The following is a 19,301-nucleotide window of genomic DNA, read 5'->3' as shown; positions in this document are numbered from 1 at the left end:
GAGACACAATCCAGCCAGTTAGAACCCTCTCCGTAAATACATGGGAAGTTAATAAACAAGACAGTTGAGGTTTCCCTTGATGAAATGTTTTCTTAATTTCTGATGCACAAAATTATTTTATATAATATTGATGAGGAGCTTTCCCATCTTCTTTAATGTATTTTGAGAGGACCCTCAAATATATCTCTATTAGTCATTCACAAAATTGCTTTTTACACTTGGCTTCTTTATCTGAGCTGTACTATATCAGAGTATGGAATGTCCTCATTTTCATTTTTATCTTTTTTCTGTAAGTTAATCTCAATTAGTTCTTAGTATTTCACCTTTCTAGTCTCTTCCTTCTTTTAGTCTCTTTTCTGTCTGAATATTAATTTTAAAACCTTTTCTGCCACTATTAGATCTCGTGTTTGCAGAATTTAATTTATTTCACTAAATTGTTTTCTTCAATTCACCTTTACTGTCCCTTTAGGAAAATTGACTTTCCTTTGGGTAATCTATTTGGCGGGTGTGATGGGTTTGGTGAGTGTCGGATGGGGAGTTAGTCTTTGTACCAAGGAGAAGAATCCTATCCTATCTGCTCAGCTTTCTTGGCTGTATTCTTTTAGATTTGTCTCTTAAACAATATGTAGTAAGATTTTTATTTCCACTCAATTAAGTAATCTTTTTACATATATTTGAATTATTGATGTATTTGGATTCATTTGCTTTTTATTATGTTTGATTTATTTCAATCTTTTCTTTTTATAGAAACACAGGTTAGCATATGTTATATATACATATATACCTATACACACACACACACACATATTTGTTTTTATTTAATATCAGTTATTTTTCTCTGATCCCTTCTAATACTTGTCATTATTTGAACTCATTTCTAATATTTTGGTTTTGCTCCACACGCTCTTGTTTTTTTTCTTTTGTAGCCTGTTTCTGTTGCACTGATAAAGTTAATTTTTTTCTCTTTGCTGATATATAAAATGTGAAACGTATTTTTTTCTTATGGTATCCTTATGTTTTATATACAGTAATGCTTTGCTTAATGTTGTCAGTAAGTCCTGGAACTTTAAGCAATAGTATATGAAAGAAAACAAATTTTTCCATAAGCTAAATTGTATAAACAAGAGTTACATTTCTCTAGCATCTCACCAATGTTGTGTCAAATTGACATTTTCTGAAACTGTTTTTTGAGATCCTGCTGTATCCCATATATTTTTCTATGCTCGATGTTATTTGATAATATTTATCCTTTCATATATACCACTCCTTCTCTTTGAGTTTACTTTTTCTCTTGCTGTTTTTTTATTTTTAGAATAATCTCAGCATCTGGTTGAAGCAAACTGCATACCAGCAGCATATCAGGATAATTTCGGAGAGACTTATCAAATAAGTTGATCAACTACATTTCCAACAAAAAACAAGAAAAATAATTTTAAAACCCATTCAACGCAATAATCAGAACATAAATCCATGCGATTCTTCCTTAGAGCCTTTGCCCCTGACCTTCCCTGCCTGGAGTGAATTCCCCCTACTGTATGTAAAGCTCATTCCTTCACTTCTGTCTAGTCTCTGCTCCTAAAGAAACATGTGCATGTATGATTAAAGAAGAATGCATTTCATAGTTAAAAAAATCACCTTAAGCGTCCATTAATAGAGGTAGGGCTGTACAAATGGTAGTATATCTATAATATGTCATATAATGTAGAAGGACCTATGGGTGTTAACATGATACAACCTACAAGATTTATTATTGAGTTTATAAAGCAAGTTACAAACAGGCATGCACAATATGTACCATTTTGTATGAAAGCGAAACCTGTAAATAAAAGAATGTATATTTTATGTTAATTCATATATTCGATACATGCATGTGAATCCAAATTAGAACACCTGGAAGCATCATCTCCAAATTAATGAATGAAGAATAAGTCATAATCAGGAGTACTAGTGAAAGGGGATTGTAGTCTATATGTAAAGTTTTGTACCTTTAATAATTCATATATTCATGAATTTCTCTTAAAATATATAAAAAGTCATAAGAGCCATCATAAAGGTTTATCCATTTTTCTTCTATTCCTCTCATCAAAAAAGAGAGAAATGAGAAATGACAGTTTCTTCATAAGATCTGTTCAAGCACTCCAAGTATTTGACCCCTCCTATGGGTCATATTTCTTTTCATTTTCATTCCTCTTAGGGTCCTACTCTTTACCCTATTACAGTTATGTATATTTTTGTCTTCCTCAGTAACCTGTAATCTACTGCCTCATCCCTTTTTATGTTCTTAAGATCTAGCAAATTGCCTCATTTATAGTAAAACTTCAGCAAATGTTTATGCACTTATTTTGAACTAAGTAAAAAAATCAAGTAGCACAGGGTGACAACTGCAATAAGATTTTATTATACAAATTTCATGAAATGAAATTTTAAAGGAAAGTTGTTCATTAAAAAAGCCATTAAATCTAATTATGTATTTTGTTTTCTGACCATCCGCATGGAGTGAAAGAGGTTGGGGTTTTGTGACTGTGGGGTTGGCTGGTGTAAAGTGTTCTTCGTTGATGGTTTTTTCCCACTAGGGGGCACTGTTGGCTTTACAAGAAATGATTTTATTTGAAGGTGCCAGAAGGTTGAACAGCTAAGAGAGGAGACCAGAGAGCTTGTGAGCTAGTTCAATTACAGACAGCAAATGTGGGGAAAGAAGTAATGATATTTGTGTAAGTTCACCTTATGTTTTTATTTCTGTGACTCTATATGCCCTTCAGAAATTCCATATTGTATAAATCCTTTGTGAGTGTGATTTTCTGAGCAAGGGCACAAGGGTAAGAATGTTTATGGTAGTTGTAAGCATGGAAGCTCAAAGGAAGACAACCCAATAACATGTTTGCCAGTAATAAATTTTTATAACTAAGTTTGCCAAAATATATGGACTTAGGAATTATTCCAAAATCCAAGACAGCCTTCCTTTTCATATATCTCCCCTGAGACTAGAAGGAAAAAGAATATGAGGAGAAGAAAACTTGATGAAATAAGAAATAGAGCTAGAAGGAGGAAAGGAAGAGGACAACATTTAATTTGACCAGCAATGTGCGGCTCGACGAGAGATAGCCGTGTGGCTCTCAGGGTGCCCGGGTGGTGGACAGGATAGGGGAGAGGTGGACTTTAACAGAGAAGACATTACGTACATACTTATTTTTCACTAACCGACACCTTGTTAGAAAATTTTCTATGCAGGTGGTGACTGTATGGCTTGGGGTTTCTATGAGTCTCTTGATTTCAAGAAAAGATGTTCAATGCACGATGCATGCTATCATATCGTCTTCCTTTCTCTGAAACTTCATAAAACCAAATTCCTAAATTCTAAGTCCAACTGTGCAATTTAGAAATGAGACCGTGCTTCCCAGGCTCTATTTGAAGGCTCACGATACTTCAGTGCTCTGCTTCACCCAGTCGATACTCTGATTCTTCTCAAAAGTATCATCTCCCTTTTCTCACAAACGCAAAGTTCTCTTACAGAAAGTGTTTTAAGGAAAAAAGCACCTTCTAACTTCATGTACTGGAAATACTGTCCATGACTGTCCTGCACTATTTGCGCTTTGCATCTATGATTTTGAAAGGATGGCTGTGCCATCTGACTGCTCTACTGTGGGAGGAGTTTCCTGTGAAGTGAATGACAGAGCTCAGATGTAACTGGTGTTCAGTGAGTCTGGTGGAACCTAACAACTGAAAGACAACATTTGCCGGTCCAGGACTCTATGCCTCCAGAGCAGGGGCAAAGGCACCGCAGCACCTGGGCAAAGAGTCATGGAGAGACACCGGGGAGCTCTGCTGGGGCTTCTGTGGGTCCAGGTTTGCTGTGAGTTGACTCTGTCCCACATGGGGGCCTGGGAAGTGTTCCATGGAGGGAAGGAGTAGGGAAGGAAGGGTGAGCTGACAAAGCTCCTGGACAGTCCTGTTTATGTGCTTGCTGGGATACTTCATAGGTTTAGGAAATGCATCATGTCAGTGATGTCATGTGTGTCCTTTTCCTCTTTCCAAGCAGGTGTGAGAGGGATGAACGTGGAGCAGAGTCCATCCCTGAGTCTCCAGGAGGGAAGCAATTCTACTCTGAGGTGCAAATTTTCTGCCATGGTGACATCTATGCAGTGGTTCCGACAGAATCCTGGAGGCGGCCTCACCAGACTGTTTATCATGAGTTCAGGAACGAAGCAAAATGGAAGGTCATTCTCCACAATGAATACTAAGGAACTGTCCAGTACCCTGCTTATCACGGACTCACAATTGGAGGACTCAGCCACCTACTTCTGTGCAGGGCAGGCACAGTGCTCCCAGGCGATCTGCAGCCTGTACCCAAACTGCAGCTGGGCCTGCAGCCCCACCCCTCCCACGGGGCAGGCATGTTGCTGGCACAGTTGCCTTTGCACAGTAAACTTGTGGCAATCTTGAGCTGTGTAGCATCCCACGGGAAGGTGGCAAAAAATCTTATTTATAAATTATTACAAAATAAAAAGTGTATGTGGATATTGTAATAAAGCATGTCGGAGAGTTATTAGAATGCTCAAAATGTTTAGAGACTCATGTTTTGAAAAGTGCTGCAGCATTGGAAAGCAAATATTCACAGGATTAGAAATAGAAATTAAATAGAAAGATAATAGCTTCAACGGAAAAAAGTCCTTGCATGTGCAGTTTGAACTATTTCGACAAACTTATAGGTAACACAAAAGATAATTAAATATTAATTTTCCTTTTAATTAAAAAGACAATGATAGGATGCATAAACTAGCATTCTGAATTATTATATAGAAGTCATTAACCACTTTAATTTCTTAGGAATCCTCTGGAATTACAGAAAATATCAGAGAAAGCATTAAAAATTTGCTATATATATTTACATTAAAAATGAAATATAACTGATATGAAACAGGTATGAAGGGTTAAATATTTTATGTAAAAACTGTTCCACTTGAGACATCCGCTCTAGATTTATTAGAATTTATATTTTAACTCATTTATCAGCTATGTATGCTAATATTGCCACACCATAGACAACACTCTTAAGAGCTCTACTCTCAGTTCCATCAACAGAAACAGCCATCTCAAAATTAAAAGTTGCCAAAAATTCTGTTTTTAATTTTTTATTAACAACTGACATTGCCTTCAATTATATTGTTTGAAATGCCACACTGAATGCATAAATATAAAAAATAACTCACTGTATTAATTTACAGAAAAGCAAGCTGGAAAATTTTTTTATTGTGATGATTCCATACTAATAAAATATTTCTTGTTATTAAAGTGTTAAAATTATGACTCCAAAATATTTTTTTGCAAATTGCAATTTTATTTCATTTTTTATGTATTATTATAAATCCCATGGTGTTTCCTAAGTAAGAAAATATTTTTAAAAGAGAGCTTTATATTTTATTACATAACATCACTTTTTCCTTCCCCCAATTTTCATTTTGTACTGGGTTCCAAAATTGTAGTAGACAGCCTGGCTGTGAGTTTTTGACACTGGAGTTGATCTTAGGAGGAGGGAGCTAGAAGCCAGAAAGCAATCAGGCTGTTTGAGAAAGCAGTTTTTTCCTAGACCTGTGACTAAACTTGTGCACCTCCTCCAGGTTCTACAATTTGCTTAATTTTCTTCTTACAGGAGAGATATGATAGGTTACAGATATACATGTAAGAAATGAATTTCCAGAAAGGAGCCTTCTGTTTCCCTAGGGCTCCGCCACAAAGTCCACCCCCATTGCACTGCCTGTGATATCTTTACCCTGAGTGGTGAAGTCCTATTCCATTCCATCTTCCTAGGGACTTAGGTTCTCTTTGATCCATCGCTGATCCTATAGGAGAAATGAAAACTCAGACGGGAACTCATCCTGAGGACCTCGTCTCTGTCACCGAAGAGGGCTCAGGGTTGGTTGGTGGCTACCGTAGACATCCCTGACTGCATGAGGTTGTGAAAATGATCTTGGTGTTCCATGAGGCAGGACAGTTTCTCTCTGGTGTCACATCATTGTATGTTGTGCACAACCAGTCCTCAATAAATCTTTGCTTTGTTAAATTGTAAAAAATAATTTAGAGCCAGAAGAGCCTTCAGCAACTTTTTAGCCCAACTTCATTTTATAAAACAAAAGCTAAACCCACGATACCAGTATGAAGTAACAAGGGAATAGAAAAAAACTGGATCTCATTAATTCTTCTTTAGGAATCTTTTCCCTGCTTTCTCCCTGCAGGACCATCCTACTGAGCAATGAGTGGCCAATGCAAGCCCCTCCACTTAGATCTCTGCAGTTTGGGTCTGGTAAAGCTGTGGCGTAACAGTTTGACCAGCAGAATGAAGAATTCTAATTGGTGTAAATGTTTGACACTTTGGGCGGGAAAGCAGACAGGCTGAGCCATTGTCATTACTGGCAAACGAAGTCCATCACTCACTGGCTCCTGCAGAGTAAGCCAAAGGGGATAGTGCCATCCCCAACAGCCCAATGTATTTCTAAGGGTTTTTCTAGAAATTGCAAATATGTTCATTATCCCAGGTGAACATTTCTGAAAGGCAGCACATGAATAGGGAGCATCACCAACACACTGTTGTAAAGAAAGGATTATTGGAATCTGGAGCCTAAAGTTAACATCGTCGTCATGAAGCCGGCAGTCCACGGAGGTTCTAGAAGAAGCTTCCACAGGTCAACACTTTGATGATGAGTCAGGCCATAGCCAATGAAGTAGTAATGGGGCTGCGAATTTTGTCCAGGGCATCACTATATCTGTGCTAGACTTAATATGTGGAACACTCTGCTGGCAGAGTATAGTTAAATTATCACATTCCATTCTAATCCATAACTCAAGAGGGCAAATATTGATCTGAAAATAGAGGAAGATCTTTAGAATGGAGAAGTTTTATGTACGTAAGAACACATTTATATTTACATGTTGATACTTATATGTTGATTTGTGATTCTTCCCCCTAGCTAAAGAATCTTTAAATACTTCAGGGTGTGCAATGAGGATGAGGGATTATGCTTTTTCTCCATAACTGGGGAGGATCAGTGAGTACAAATCACGGGAAAGGGGCTTTCACATCTGGAAATGAGGTAGTCTGGGTCTGCCAGGGACCATTTCTCATGATCAGTTCTTTAGGGTCAGTTTCTCTATGTACTAGTTCCCTAGCAGACACAGGTGATACTCAGTCCTCCCTGGATTTTTTTTTTTCGTATGGAGGTAATTGGAAAATACAAAGTTATTAAAGGAGATGAAAAAGAGTTTTTGACAGAAGGAGATAATTCTGGAAGTTTATAGGAATGAGGCATTTTATCATGTCTTTGAAAAGAACATTGTAGCAGAGTTTATGAGAAAAATGATATAGTTGGGACCTGAGTCCGCTCTAGCGAAGGCAGCAGAAATCCATGCCAGGTGAGTTGGCGTATACTGCTGAGGCAATTCCACTAAGGATGTGTGTGAGCCAGTTACTGCATTTAGGACATGCCATCCCTTTTGATATCAGAAAGTAAAAACACCTGCAGAACAAATTTACATATAGCTGCATTTTCTGAATCTCAGCCTGATATATTCAGATAATTCCTCACCTTTCTCTCAATACTCTGCTGTATATAATTCACATGGCAATAGCAATAGATTTCTTAAAACACATCAGATTTGTCCTGGCAAATCAACTGAATCTATGGATCAGACCATTTCCCGTCTCATGGAACTTCCTGTTCCTCCTTCCTTATCATTGAAATTCAGTCCTTTTCCTCTTGTCACAGTCATCTCTACTGAAGGAAGTTTGCACATTCTGACTTTGGTAGGTACTGTCAGTTTTCTGGGAATAACAAGGTCATGGGCAAAACATGCTTAGAGGAGCAGATTCTGAAACAGTAGGTATTTAACATGTGGAATGATCTCTCCTACAAGTTTCTTTTAGAAAGAGTTTTTTTTCCATAACTGATAAATGAGGATATAGATTTGGCTGAAGAAAAAGAGAAGGTTTTTTTTTCTTTGTTTAAGAGATGTAGTCCCCCATCGAATAAAAAGCAACAGCATCTGCCTCTTTTCAACATATAGACAATGACTCCATAGAGGGCAGAGATGGAAATCGTGACCTCAACATCTAACTTAATATCTGATCTAAGACTTTATTTGTTTGACCTATTACTGCCTTTTCGTGTCTGAGTCCCTCATAGGCACAGGGTAAGAGAACACTGAACCGGCAAGTTCAGTAGTTATGGATATGACCACAGGGTGGTAGTGCTTTGCTGTTGATGGAGAATATGTGGCTTTTGAATGATTCATGTGTGGCAGAAGCAGAGCCCTTTTCTTATTGGCTGGGCAGAAAATGTGAGAAACTCCATGTCTGTTAGAGAAAAGAAGGGATAGCCTGATAACAGAAGTAGCTCAGTTGTCTGGAGATTGCAATTCTATAATCGATCTAACTTGGGAAGAATGCTGAGGACATCCATTGGAGCTTTATTTGTGCTCTTATGGCTGCAAGTGGATTGTGAGTCGAGGATTTATGGGGAACAGGGCATATTAATGGGTATTCTTTAGAAGCCAAGGAAGAGACTGGCTTTATTCAGGTTCCTTCTAGTTGCTATAGAGGAGAAAAAGTATATTCTGGACAGTAATAATCTGGCACGCTTTCATCTTTCTCTGACTTTTTCTCTCTGTACAGTGGTAATCCGAGGAGAGAAAGTGGATCAGCATCCTTCTACCCTGAGTGTCCAGGAGGGAAACGGCTCTGTTATCACCTGCACTTATTCAGACAGTAACTCAGAATACTTCTCTTGGTATAAGCAAGAACTTGGAAAAGGTCCCCAGTTCATTATAGGCATTCTTTCCAATAAGGTTGAAAACCAAGTCAGAAGATTCACTATTACACTGAAGAAGGCCGAACAAAAGTTCTTCCTGAGCATCGAAGACACCCAGCCTGGAGACTCAGCTGTCTACTTCTGTGCAGCGAGACCACAGTGCTTCCCAGGCACCTGCAAGCTGTGCGCAAACCTGCGAGTGGAGCAGCGCCCCCTTCTTTGAAGGGACAGAACTTCAAACACAGCATTTGTCAGACAGTGTTTGTCTGCAAATGGAAACGAATGTGTTGTCTATTAAAGACACGTGATAAATAGGTTAGTTTCAAGATGACCCAGAAAGGGTTAGGACATTTCTTTGAATGACTGTTGCTTAGTGAATTCTTGAAGGGAGTTTAGAATGTTTTATTTTGAAATTTATGCTTTGGAAATTTAGTCTTTAAATTTGTTTCTCAGGCTCTTTGCGTATAAATAAATCCTGAGCATTTCTATTAGAAATGAACTTTTAATTCTTATCTTTCAGAAATTGCATAGTTATTTTTGGCCAATTAAAAATATTATATGCTAAATATATAAAATGTATAAGATATAAATATGTAAAGCTGATAATTCTACACCTAGGTAATGTATTGCTCATATTTGTTCTACTCTTTTCATAAATTCTAGTAAAATTAAGATTCTGATTTTTTTCACTGAATAGTGTGTTTTCTATTTTGTCTTCTTCTCTAAATCCTGATTTTAATAGTTCTGAGAGCATGTCATAAGCCACAGTTTCATTCGTATTTTCTTCTTCTGTATATAATTGTGAAAAAATTGTCAGCTGTTCTATGTGCTCTGACCACCTTATTTAAATGTTTTTCTTATTTTTAAATTAAAAGACATATAGTATTATATTAGTTCCAGGTATACTACATAGTGATTAAACATTTATAAAACTTATCAACTGATCACTCTGACAAATTTAATACCCATATGTCACCATACAATATTATTGACTATATTCCTCATGCTATATTTTACATCCCATGACTATTTTGTAATTACCAATTTGTACTTCTGAATCCCTTCCCCTTTTTCACCATGCCCTCAACCATCTACCGGTTTTCTGTATCTTTGAGCTTATTTCTGTTTTGTTTGTGTGTGTTTGTGTGTGTGTGTGTATGTACATATATATATACATGTATATATATGTACATATGTATATATATATATACTCATATATGTACATATATATATAATTTAGATTTCATGTATATGTGAAATCGTATGACATTTTCTTTCTCTGTCTGACTTCTTTCACTTAGCAAAATATCATCTAGGGCCATCCATTTTGTCCAAATGGTACATTTTCATTTTTTATGGCCGAGTAATATTCCATTGTATGTATTTACCATCACTTCTTTATCCATTCATCCATTTATGGACACCCAGGTTGCCTCCATAACTTGGCTATTATAAATAATGATACAATGAACATATAGATGCCCATGTCACTTTGAAGTAGTGTTTGAGTTTCTTTGGATAAATACTCGAAAGAGGGATTACTGGGTCTTTTTTTGTCTCTTGTTATAGCTTTTTAAAAAACGTCTATTTTGTGTGGTATCACTATTGCTACCCCAGCTTTTCTTTTTCATTTCAATTTTAATGACATATGTTTTTCCATCCCTTTACTTTCAATCTGTGTGTATATTTCCATATGAAGTGAATCTCTTTCAGGTAGCATATGTAAAGTTCTTGTTTTCTTATCCATTCAGCCACACTATGTGCTTTGATTGAAGCATTTAATCCATTTAGATTTAAAGTAATTGTTGATAGATATGTAGTTATTGCTATTTTATTATTCATATTTTTGATCTTTTCCCCTCCTCTCCTCTTTCTTCTCCTTTTCCTTCTCCTTCTCCTTCTTTTTCTTCTTCTTCAAGAAGTCCCTTTAACATTTCTTATAATACTAATATGGTGGCAATGAACTCTTTGAGCTTTTTCTTATCTGAGATCTGATCACTCTCTAGTTGAGCAAATATGACTGGTGTTTTCCTTTAGAGCCCAGTAATGTATATAGTACTTTTAGGTTTCAAGGATATTTAAACAGAAAGTTATATTTCAAAAATGTGAGTTAAGATTAGACTCACAAAACTATTCTTCTTTTTCAAATGTTGTTAGTTCATGTTTACATTTTCCGTGATAGAATTTAGAAGGAAAGATTGTGTCTTATCAACATTGCTACCTGGCACAAATTATTTTTACACAGTTGCTAATCAGTAGGTGTTCATTTAAGAAAGAAGAAAGAGGTGAATTCTGCTATGTATATTCAAAGTTTTAATTTAAGCTTCATGATTTAATTTGTTAAGTTGTCTTGTGAAGAATAAACTCCTGAAAATGTAAATTTGATTATTAAAGAGCACAATATTTTTGGACAGAGTGCTTCAAATGGCATAGATGATAGTGGCTCTGTTCATCCTTCTGGTGAACAAATCAAAGTTGTGAGGGAAACGAGGAGCAGCAACAAGGAAAAATCACCTAGGATCTTGATAAACAAGCCATACAACTAGCAAGAAATCCAAGAGAGCACCCTGCAACGTCAAAAGTCAGGACAGGGAGAGGACGCAGGGCGACCCGGTCCCATGTGGCTGAGTGAGAGAGAGACTGCGGCAACGATAGAAGTGTCTTAAAGAGGCTGCGTCCACAAGCAGATTTTCATGATGACAGACCTGCTCGCTCTGAGCACCAGTCCCCAAGAGGCTGCGCCCAGCGGGCACAAAGGACTTACAGTGAGATATATCAGAGAGAGGGTGGAGGAGAGACTTGCTGAGTATAGAAGTGCCAGCGGTTTCCATTGTTCCCTGTCGAGGCCTCTGCCCTACCAGTGCGCTGACAGAGTGCCACTATAGCTGTGACATCATCAAACTGGATAAGAAAGGTTGCTTCACCCAGAGAGTTTTCTGAAACTCCACCTCTCCCAACCCAGGCCCCGCCCAAGCCACATCCGGTATATCCTCAGCAAATCAAATGCGCCTTGCTAAGCAGTGCCTAGACTCATACTGGGGGCAGTTGGCCTTGGTTTCTGATGTGGCCTTTAGAGGCAACTATAAACACAACATCTGTGGATTGCTTACCAAATCTTAATAGGTGGCTCTCGAAGGGTAGAGGCTTGGGGTAAATTCGACCTACAGCTGAACCCCTCTCAGGACTCTATCAGTAGACACCTAATTCACAAATCCACACTAATAAGACCGGGAGACTTAAGAACTTTGCTTAGTGCATAGAAACAGACATGGAAAGGCAGCCAAAATGGGAAGACAAAGAAGCAGAAGCCATATGACAGGACAGAACAGAGATCCAGATATAATGAAGTCAAGTAATGTAACAGATGCAGAGTTCAAAACACTGGTTATAAAGATGTTCAGTGAACTTTTGGGAAATGCAGAGAACTCCAACAAAGAGATATACAGCATAGAAATGGAAGTGGAAATTATAAAAGGAAACCAGTCCGAAATGGAGAATATGTTATCTGAGATGAGAAGTATATTAAATAAAATAAACAAAAGAATAAACAAAGTGAGTAAAGAAGAAGATCTCATGCCCTATCTAGAGGACAGAAATTGTGATGCTCAAACAGAATGGCAAGAAAAAAGAAGCCAAGACTATAAACATGATTTTAGGAGGGTATGGGACACTATTAAGGCTCCAAATATTCATCAGATCAGTGTAAGTGAAGAAAATCAAGATGTCGAACAGTTGTTTGAAGAAATAATGATGGAAAACTTTCCTAACCTGGTGAAGGAAATGGACATAAACTCTCTGGAAGCTCAGAGAATTCCAAAAATCGGGGATCCAAAGAGGCCCACACCAAAACACATCATAGTTAAAATGCCAAAGGTTAAATACAAAGAAAAAAATTTTAAAGCAGCAAGAGAAAAACAAATAATTACATATAAGGGAATACCCATACGACCGGCAGCTGAAATCTCAAGAGAGACTATGCAGGACAGAAGGTCTTGGCAAAAAATATTTAAAAGAATGAAGACCCAAAATCTACATCCAAGAATAATTTATCCAGCAAAACTATCACTTAGAGTTGAAGGACAGATAAAGAGCTTCCCAGACATATATAAACCAAAGGAATTTATCACCTTCAAGCCAGAATTATAGGAAATGTTGGAGTGATTTCTTTAAAAAGGAAAAACATGTATCAAAAATAGAAATAAAGAATGGTAACAACTACATTCCTATCAATGGGTACCTTAAAAGGAAAATAATTAAGTGCACCAACCAAAAGATGGAGTGGCTAAAAAGATAAGAAAACAAGACTCCTATATATGAAAACAAAGGGAATGGAAGAAGATATTGCTGTGATGAACCTAGATGGTATTTAAGTCAGATAAAGACAAACACTATATGATTTCACTTATATGTGGAATTAAATGAATAAAAAGTACAAAAACAAACTAATCAAAAACAGACTCACAAATATGGTGGACAATTTGGTGATGGACAGAGGGGAGGGGGTTTGAGGGGCTGGGAGAATAGGGTGAAGGGTTAAAGAAGTACAAATTAGTAGCTGACGGATGGTCATGGAGATGAGAAGCACAGCATGAGGAATGCAATTAGCATTAATACATTAGCTAAGGGGAGGGTCAGGAGAGAGGAGCAATTCGGGGGATCATTTTACTAACTGTATAGTTGTCTAACTAAGGTACAGTGTACCTGGAACTAATTTAAAATAAAAGAACACAGTATGTGTGTTCTCTTTATCTTAGTCTTTCTCAGTTAAACTTTGCTGTTTTGAAATAATTAAATGTATTCCTAGATGTTTAATATTCATTGCTACATTTATGATAGAAAATTTTCTTTATGGGTTATGTGGAAAATTTTTTGTTTTACATAAAAGGAAATTTATTATAAGAATTGGTTTACACAATATAGATGTTAGCAGTCACGTGGTATGCAGTCTGCAAACAGGAGAACCAAGAAAGCTGGTGGTTTAATTTAGTCCAATCTGGGTCTGGGGGTCCTGAGATTGGGGAGCTCCAATGTTCTGAGATCCAGTGCTGGGGCAGCAGTTTGAAAGGTGCCAGTGTGGAAAAATTTTTTATCATATACCTTCTCAAATCTTATTAGTGGATTACAAAAAGCATTTGGATTAATGTTTATTTTAGAGATAGCTTGTTGCAAATTTCCCTGCCTCAGTTTCATGCTTTGATTAAATTAAACATTATTTCCACAAGTTTCATTTAAAAAAAGTAATTCTTCTAGTGTTGTAGATAAAGCAATTTAAAGAACAAATTTGTGTAATTATTGATTCCCTCATATTTTCACCTCTGGTCAAAGATTGGCTGTTTTAAGATGTCTTATATTCTTCCTAAGGGTGGCTATATTGGCAATTGGTATGGTGAGGTGATCCCTCTTGGCTGAGATATGGTTGTGTGTTATTAGCTATGTGTTTTGTTTTTATAAGGAAAATCATGAGGTTAAATAAGATTGAAAATATCTGAAGAGGAAAGGTCAGTATTGTCTCCAACATCTCAGTGGCTTTTCTTATTTTCCTCAACTGTAACCACTAGCTCCTGATGATAGAAGCCTCCTCTAAGACAGATAATAGAGTGAGTGGAAAGCGTGGCTTATATTTTATTGATTTATTCTTCTCAAAACAAATTAGAAAAGAAAAAGGGTGCGATTACTTTGGGCTTAACGATTTATCATACTAGGGTGAGAACCTATGCAGTGGAAAAAAAAAGTGCTCTAGCTAGAATGTGCAAGTCAGTATTCAGTTAGCTCAGATTCAGACATGTTCAAGCTTTAAAACTTCACTGCAGTTTATAGATTTGTTTCCTACCATTTCTGGACAATTTACCACAAACATGGGGGCTTAAAACAACAGAAAGTTTTATCCGTAATATATACAATCAGTGTTCACTGCGGCATTATTCACGGTGGCCAAGACATGGCAGCAACCGAAGTGTCTTTCCATGAATGATTGGATAAAGAAGTGGTACATATATATAAAGGAATATTACTCAGCTATTAAAAAGACAAATACTGCCATTTGTGACAATATGGGTGAATCATAAGATTATCATGCTAAGCAAAATAATTCAGACAGAAAAAGTTGAGAACCATATGATTTCACTCATATGTGAGATGTAAACCTGAAAACAACAAACGAACAAGACAAATAAACAAAAACTCATAGACACAGACAACAGTTTAATGATTACTAAATGGAAACGGGGAGGTAGGCAGTAGATAAGGGTAAAGGTGGTCAAATATATGGTGACAGAAGATTTACTTTGGATTGTGAACACACATATCAATATACTACACATGATGTATTATTGAATTGTAGAGTCAAAACCTATATAATTGCATTAACCAATGTCACCCCAATAAATTTAATAAAAAATATTTTCTTTCTATATGTATACTAAAACACATACACACAAAAGAATTTTTTTCTGTCATGGTTCTAAATGCCAGAAGTTGAAATTATTTCCATCGAATTAAAATCAAGTTGTCAGGAGGGCTGCACCTGATCCAGAGGCTCTGGGAAATCATTTGTTTCTTGACTCTTCCAGCTGTAGTGGGTGCCGACATTTCTTGACTTGTGGACACATCACTCCAATCCCTGCCTCAACAACGTCACTGGCTTCTCTTTTTCTGTCATGGAATCTCCCTCTGCCTCCCTTTGAAAAGTACATTTATGGTTGCATTTAGGCCCATATAATCCAAAACTATTTTCCCATCTCAGAATTCTTAGTTAATCATTTCTTCAAAGGTATTTTTTTCTCTATGTGTGTGTTTCCATACAAGACAACATTCACAGATTCCAGGGATTAGGACCTGATTTTTTGTTTAGCCATTATTTTGCCTATCACAGTTGACATGGCTGGTGCATTTCTTTTGAAGTTGAGAAAATAATGTACATATTAGGCAGAGTCCAGCCATGAAAATAGAAACCACATCAATTTCTTTATTTTCTCAGTGTTTTAAATTTTAATTTTAAAAAGCCATATAGAAAAATTGATTATTTTTCTGTATGGTTATATCTGTAATTTTGAATTCTAACACCTCGTATAGACCATGTAACTGTCAACAACATGATAGAGTTTAGTTGCTCCCCAAAACTCTCGTGCTATCATTTTGTATTTACATACTCCCCCCATCACTAACTCCTATAAATCTTGATTTGCTTTTTATGGTTTTGTCTTTTAAAGAATGTCATAAAAATGAAATCAAACAATACTTAATCTTGGTGTCAGGAAGCACAAGCCACTTGTCACAACCTTGATTTCCACTCTTAGGATTTTTTTATAGTTGATGTTTTGAACTTTTAAGCCATTTTAGTAGAATAATTTATCATTTCGAGTATTTGAATTTTATTGGATATTTGATTCATAGTCACATTCACACACGAAAAAAAAAACACTATGGCAATTGATAATGGAAAGTTTCAGTGGAGTATTGGACCAACTCACATAATCAGGTTAATACTTTTTCTTTCTATAAGTCTAGTACTGCCGGAGACCAGCTCCAGCCAATTCCAAGGCTGAAGGATACGTGGAGTCGGCGAAGAAAAAACGACAGGCAGCGAGCCTTGATGCAAGGCAGTTTTATTTTTTTATCTCCCTGAAAATGTACACGTGCAGGGTAAAGCCCAAAATCCCATTCTTCATTCTGTCTAAACACAAAGTCTATTTTTCTTCTATTCAATACTTGTCAACTCACAGGTTGGGTATGCAAGCAGGGTTAAAGAGGCAGAAAGCTTGTTTAGATTGTAATGTTCCTATAAACAAAGGCCTATGTTCCTATAGCGATAGTCAAACAATAATTTCTAGTAAAAATCATTATTTCAGCTACCACGGTTTCCCCCGCTGGCCTTTGTGGGTCTAACAGTGGCTTTCCACGTAAGCACTGACATAATGGCCCACTCAGAAAGTAAATCTTGCTTTCTCCTTTGATCAAGTTGTTTGAGTAATTCCTTATTACTCATATTTCTTTGTGCCCCATTCTCGGAAAAGTTGCCTTTCCCCCTAACATCTCCATCCTCTCCCAAGGGTGGAACATTAATCAAAAGTAATGCATAAATTTTCAATATAGACAATACAGAGGAAAGCAACAAGCACAGATTACTCCCGCTGCAACTGTGTCAAACAGCTTGAGGTCTGTGGCCTACGGCATAGTACCATCTCTATTCTAAATTTTTTCACATTTTAAGGCAAGTTTTATTGATCAAAATTCACTTCAGCCTTACTAATTTGGGCATGGTCATTATATGGCTTTCTCAGGAGCTAACATTACATAGCATACCCCATAAACCTTTCCCCGTGTTGCACTAGCAATGAGTTTGTAGAGCTGAACTGTAGCTGGGTGTTGCTTCAAGTAAAGCCAATACCTTAGCAAGTCATTTTATGAATAAGAGAACAAAGTTGGGTAAATCAGAAATATGTAACTTTCTGCTATGAAAGTGGGAAACTATCACTAAAAATGAAAAACTTGAAAAACAAAATAATACAGAGGAGATTATGACAATCAGTGAATCCATACATCTAGGAGAATTCTCATAGTCTTGGATGGAGCTACCTTCTTTTATTTAATTACATGTTTGTTTCAAGGACCTTTGGTTGGCACTCATCTTCTGTGGACTGTCTGCTTCCAATGATTCTCTGGAGAGCCTCAGTTTAAGATCTCTAGTCACAGTAACCTTTAAATGGTTGTCAATTAGGGCTGTGTGGTATAATAGCAGTTGGTAAGCGGCTGAAATGGTAATAAGTAGACCCTAATAAGGCCATTTCCATGAGCTCTGAGGCAGTCTTTATTTCAAATTTTTTCAGGGCACCAAGTCATCTAGGTTAAGGTAATGTAAAGCATGAAGAAATGAAAGTTTAGGGACTCAACCTGTGTCTGTGATGAAAAGACTGACTACCATGGATTGATCTTATTTAGTTTAGTTTTTAAAAGATTGAAATATATGGTTTGGGTCATTGTGAGTTACCTGGGCCTATCAGTGTTCAGTTTATAGTGAGACAATATATGACTTTGAGAGGAGTAGGAACAGTGCCATGAGAGCTAAGGTTAACAATGCATTAGGCCGTAGGAGTTTCAAGAGTGTCTGCTACATAATTCATGGAAGTTTCAATACTCCATTTGTTCTTTCCACTTTTTCAGTTGATAGAGGAATGGTAAGAATAGTGAAGTTTCTGAATGAGGGCAAAACTTGGCATAACTGTCCCCAAGAAAATTGTTCCCCCACACAGAGATAAATTGAAGTGATTCAGGTAGGAAACACAAAATCAGGTTTATTTGTTTACTCTCATGAGTGTTTGCTTTTCTGACAGGAAGTGCTTCAACACATGTGGAAAATAAAATACTATTCTGAGTTTATGTCATGATCCACAGAGAAAATGCAATTTTGTATAATCCTTTTGGAGAAACTCTAATGTGTCCTTGGGACAATATTCCAGTTCATATTGCACCTTTGCAGTTTTTATGGGATTTCATTCATTCTACAAAAGACATGATCTGGTTACACTGTCTCCGACCCGATAAAAGTTGCCCCACCAGAATTTGTTTATTAGTGCAGCCAGTAGGTCCCTACCGTGATGTATTGTCTCTGGAGGATTTTAGCAAGTATTCATTGCAGATCATTTGGCTTTCTGAGCCAGTTATCTTGGCTTCAATACATCTTGTCCTCATGGATCAAACAAATCGATCATTCCCAGTTATTCTTTATAAAATCGGGGGCCAAATTTTCTGCAACTACAATGGAATCATCGAACTTTTCCATGGATTTACCTTTATAGTCTCAAAGAAGTGCTTGCATAAAGACTTGAGTCAGAAAGCCATGTTTATCATGATGGTCTGCTCAAAAATAATTCACGCATTTGCTGTTCATTTAACTAGGGATGCAGGAGATACATTAGAGGGTATTAAAAATTAGTCAGTAAAGAAACCTCATTGTCTTCATTGGTTCAGAAGCTGTGAACTATGTTAAAGACATATTGACTAAGATCAAATGTAATTTCTAGTCAATTGATATGTCCAAGAGAAATCCCCAAGTTCAGCTACTTAAGTTATTTTGCTAAGGGATTGCAATAATTATGCAAGACTCCTTGCATAACCAGTCTGGTATTGACCCTTTAAACTTTTAATATAAGACGTTATAAAACTTAATAATGCAGAATTTGGTATGAGAGTGTCCAAAATGTGTTCTGGACATGGACATTTGTTGAATGACAGAAGTATAATCATGAGATTCCTTTGAATGGGATACAGATTAAAATGGAATAATAGAAGGAGAAATCAATAATATGGTATATATGCCTTCCAGTTGGTAGAAAATGTTGGGTGTTTTAGAGAGTTATAGTCTATAGCTTAAAGAGCAGGAGAGGTTGCATTGTATGTGGTACCATCAGATATAATGGAGATTTTGGTGCAATATCTAAAGATGCTTGGACCAATATAGCTGAGGAAAGGATGATAAGCTTTGGCTACTCAATCAAGAGACAGGTT

General features: G+C 36.7%; 2 gene segments (V, D, J or C); both read left to right on the top strand.

Moving 5' to 3' along the window:
- Positions 1–3,051: 3,051 nt before the first annotated feature.
- LOC118600450 lies at positions 3,052–4,453 on the top strand. The segment is given in 2 exon segments: positions 3,052–3,850; positions 4,037–4,453. Coding segments are annotated over 2 exon segments (456 nt in total).
- A 3,920-nt stretch (positions 4,454–8,373) lies between these two features.
- On the top strand, positions 8,374–9,021 carry LOC107521098. The segment is given in 2 exon segments: positions 8,374–8,488; positions 8,663–9,021. Coding segments are annotated over 2 exon segments (414 nt in total).
- The last annotated feature ends 10,280 nt before the right edge of the window (positions 9,022–19,301 follow it).

This window comes from Rousettus aegyptiacus, unplaced genomic scaffold (genome assembly GCF_014176215.1).
Source record: "Rousettus aegyptiacus isolate mRouAeg1 unplaced genomic scaffold, mRouAeg1.p scaffold_m13_p_3, whole genome shotgun sequence".
Lineage (NCBI taxonomy): Eukaryota > Metazoa > Chordata > Mammalia > Chiroptera > Pteropodidae > Rousettus > Rousettus aegyptiacus.
This window is presented reverse-complemented; position numbering and strand designations above follow the sequence as displayed.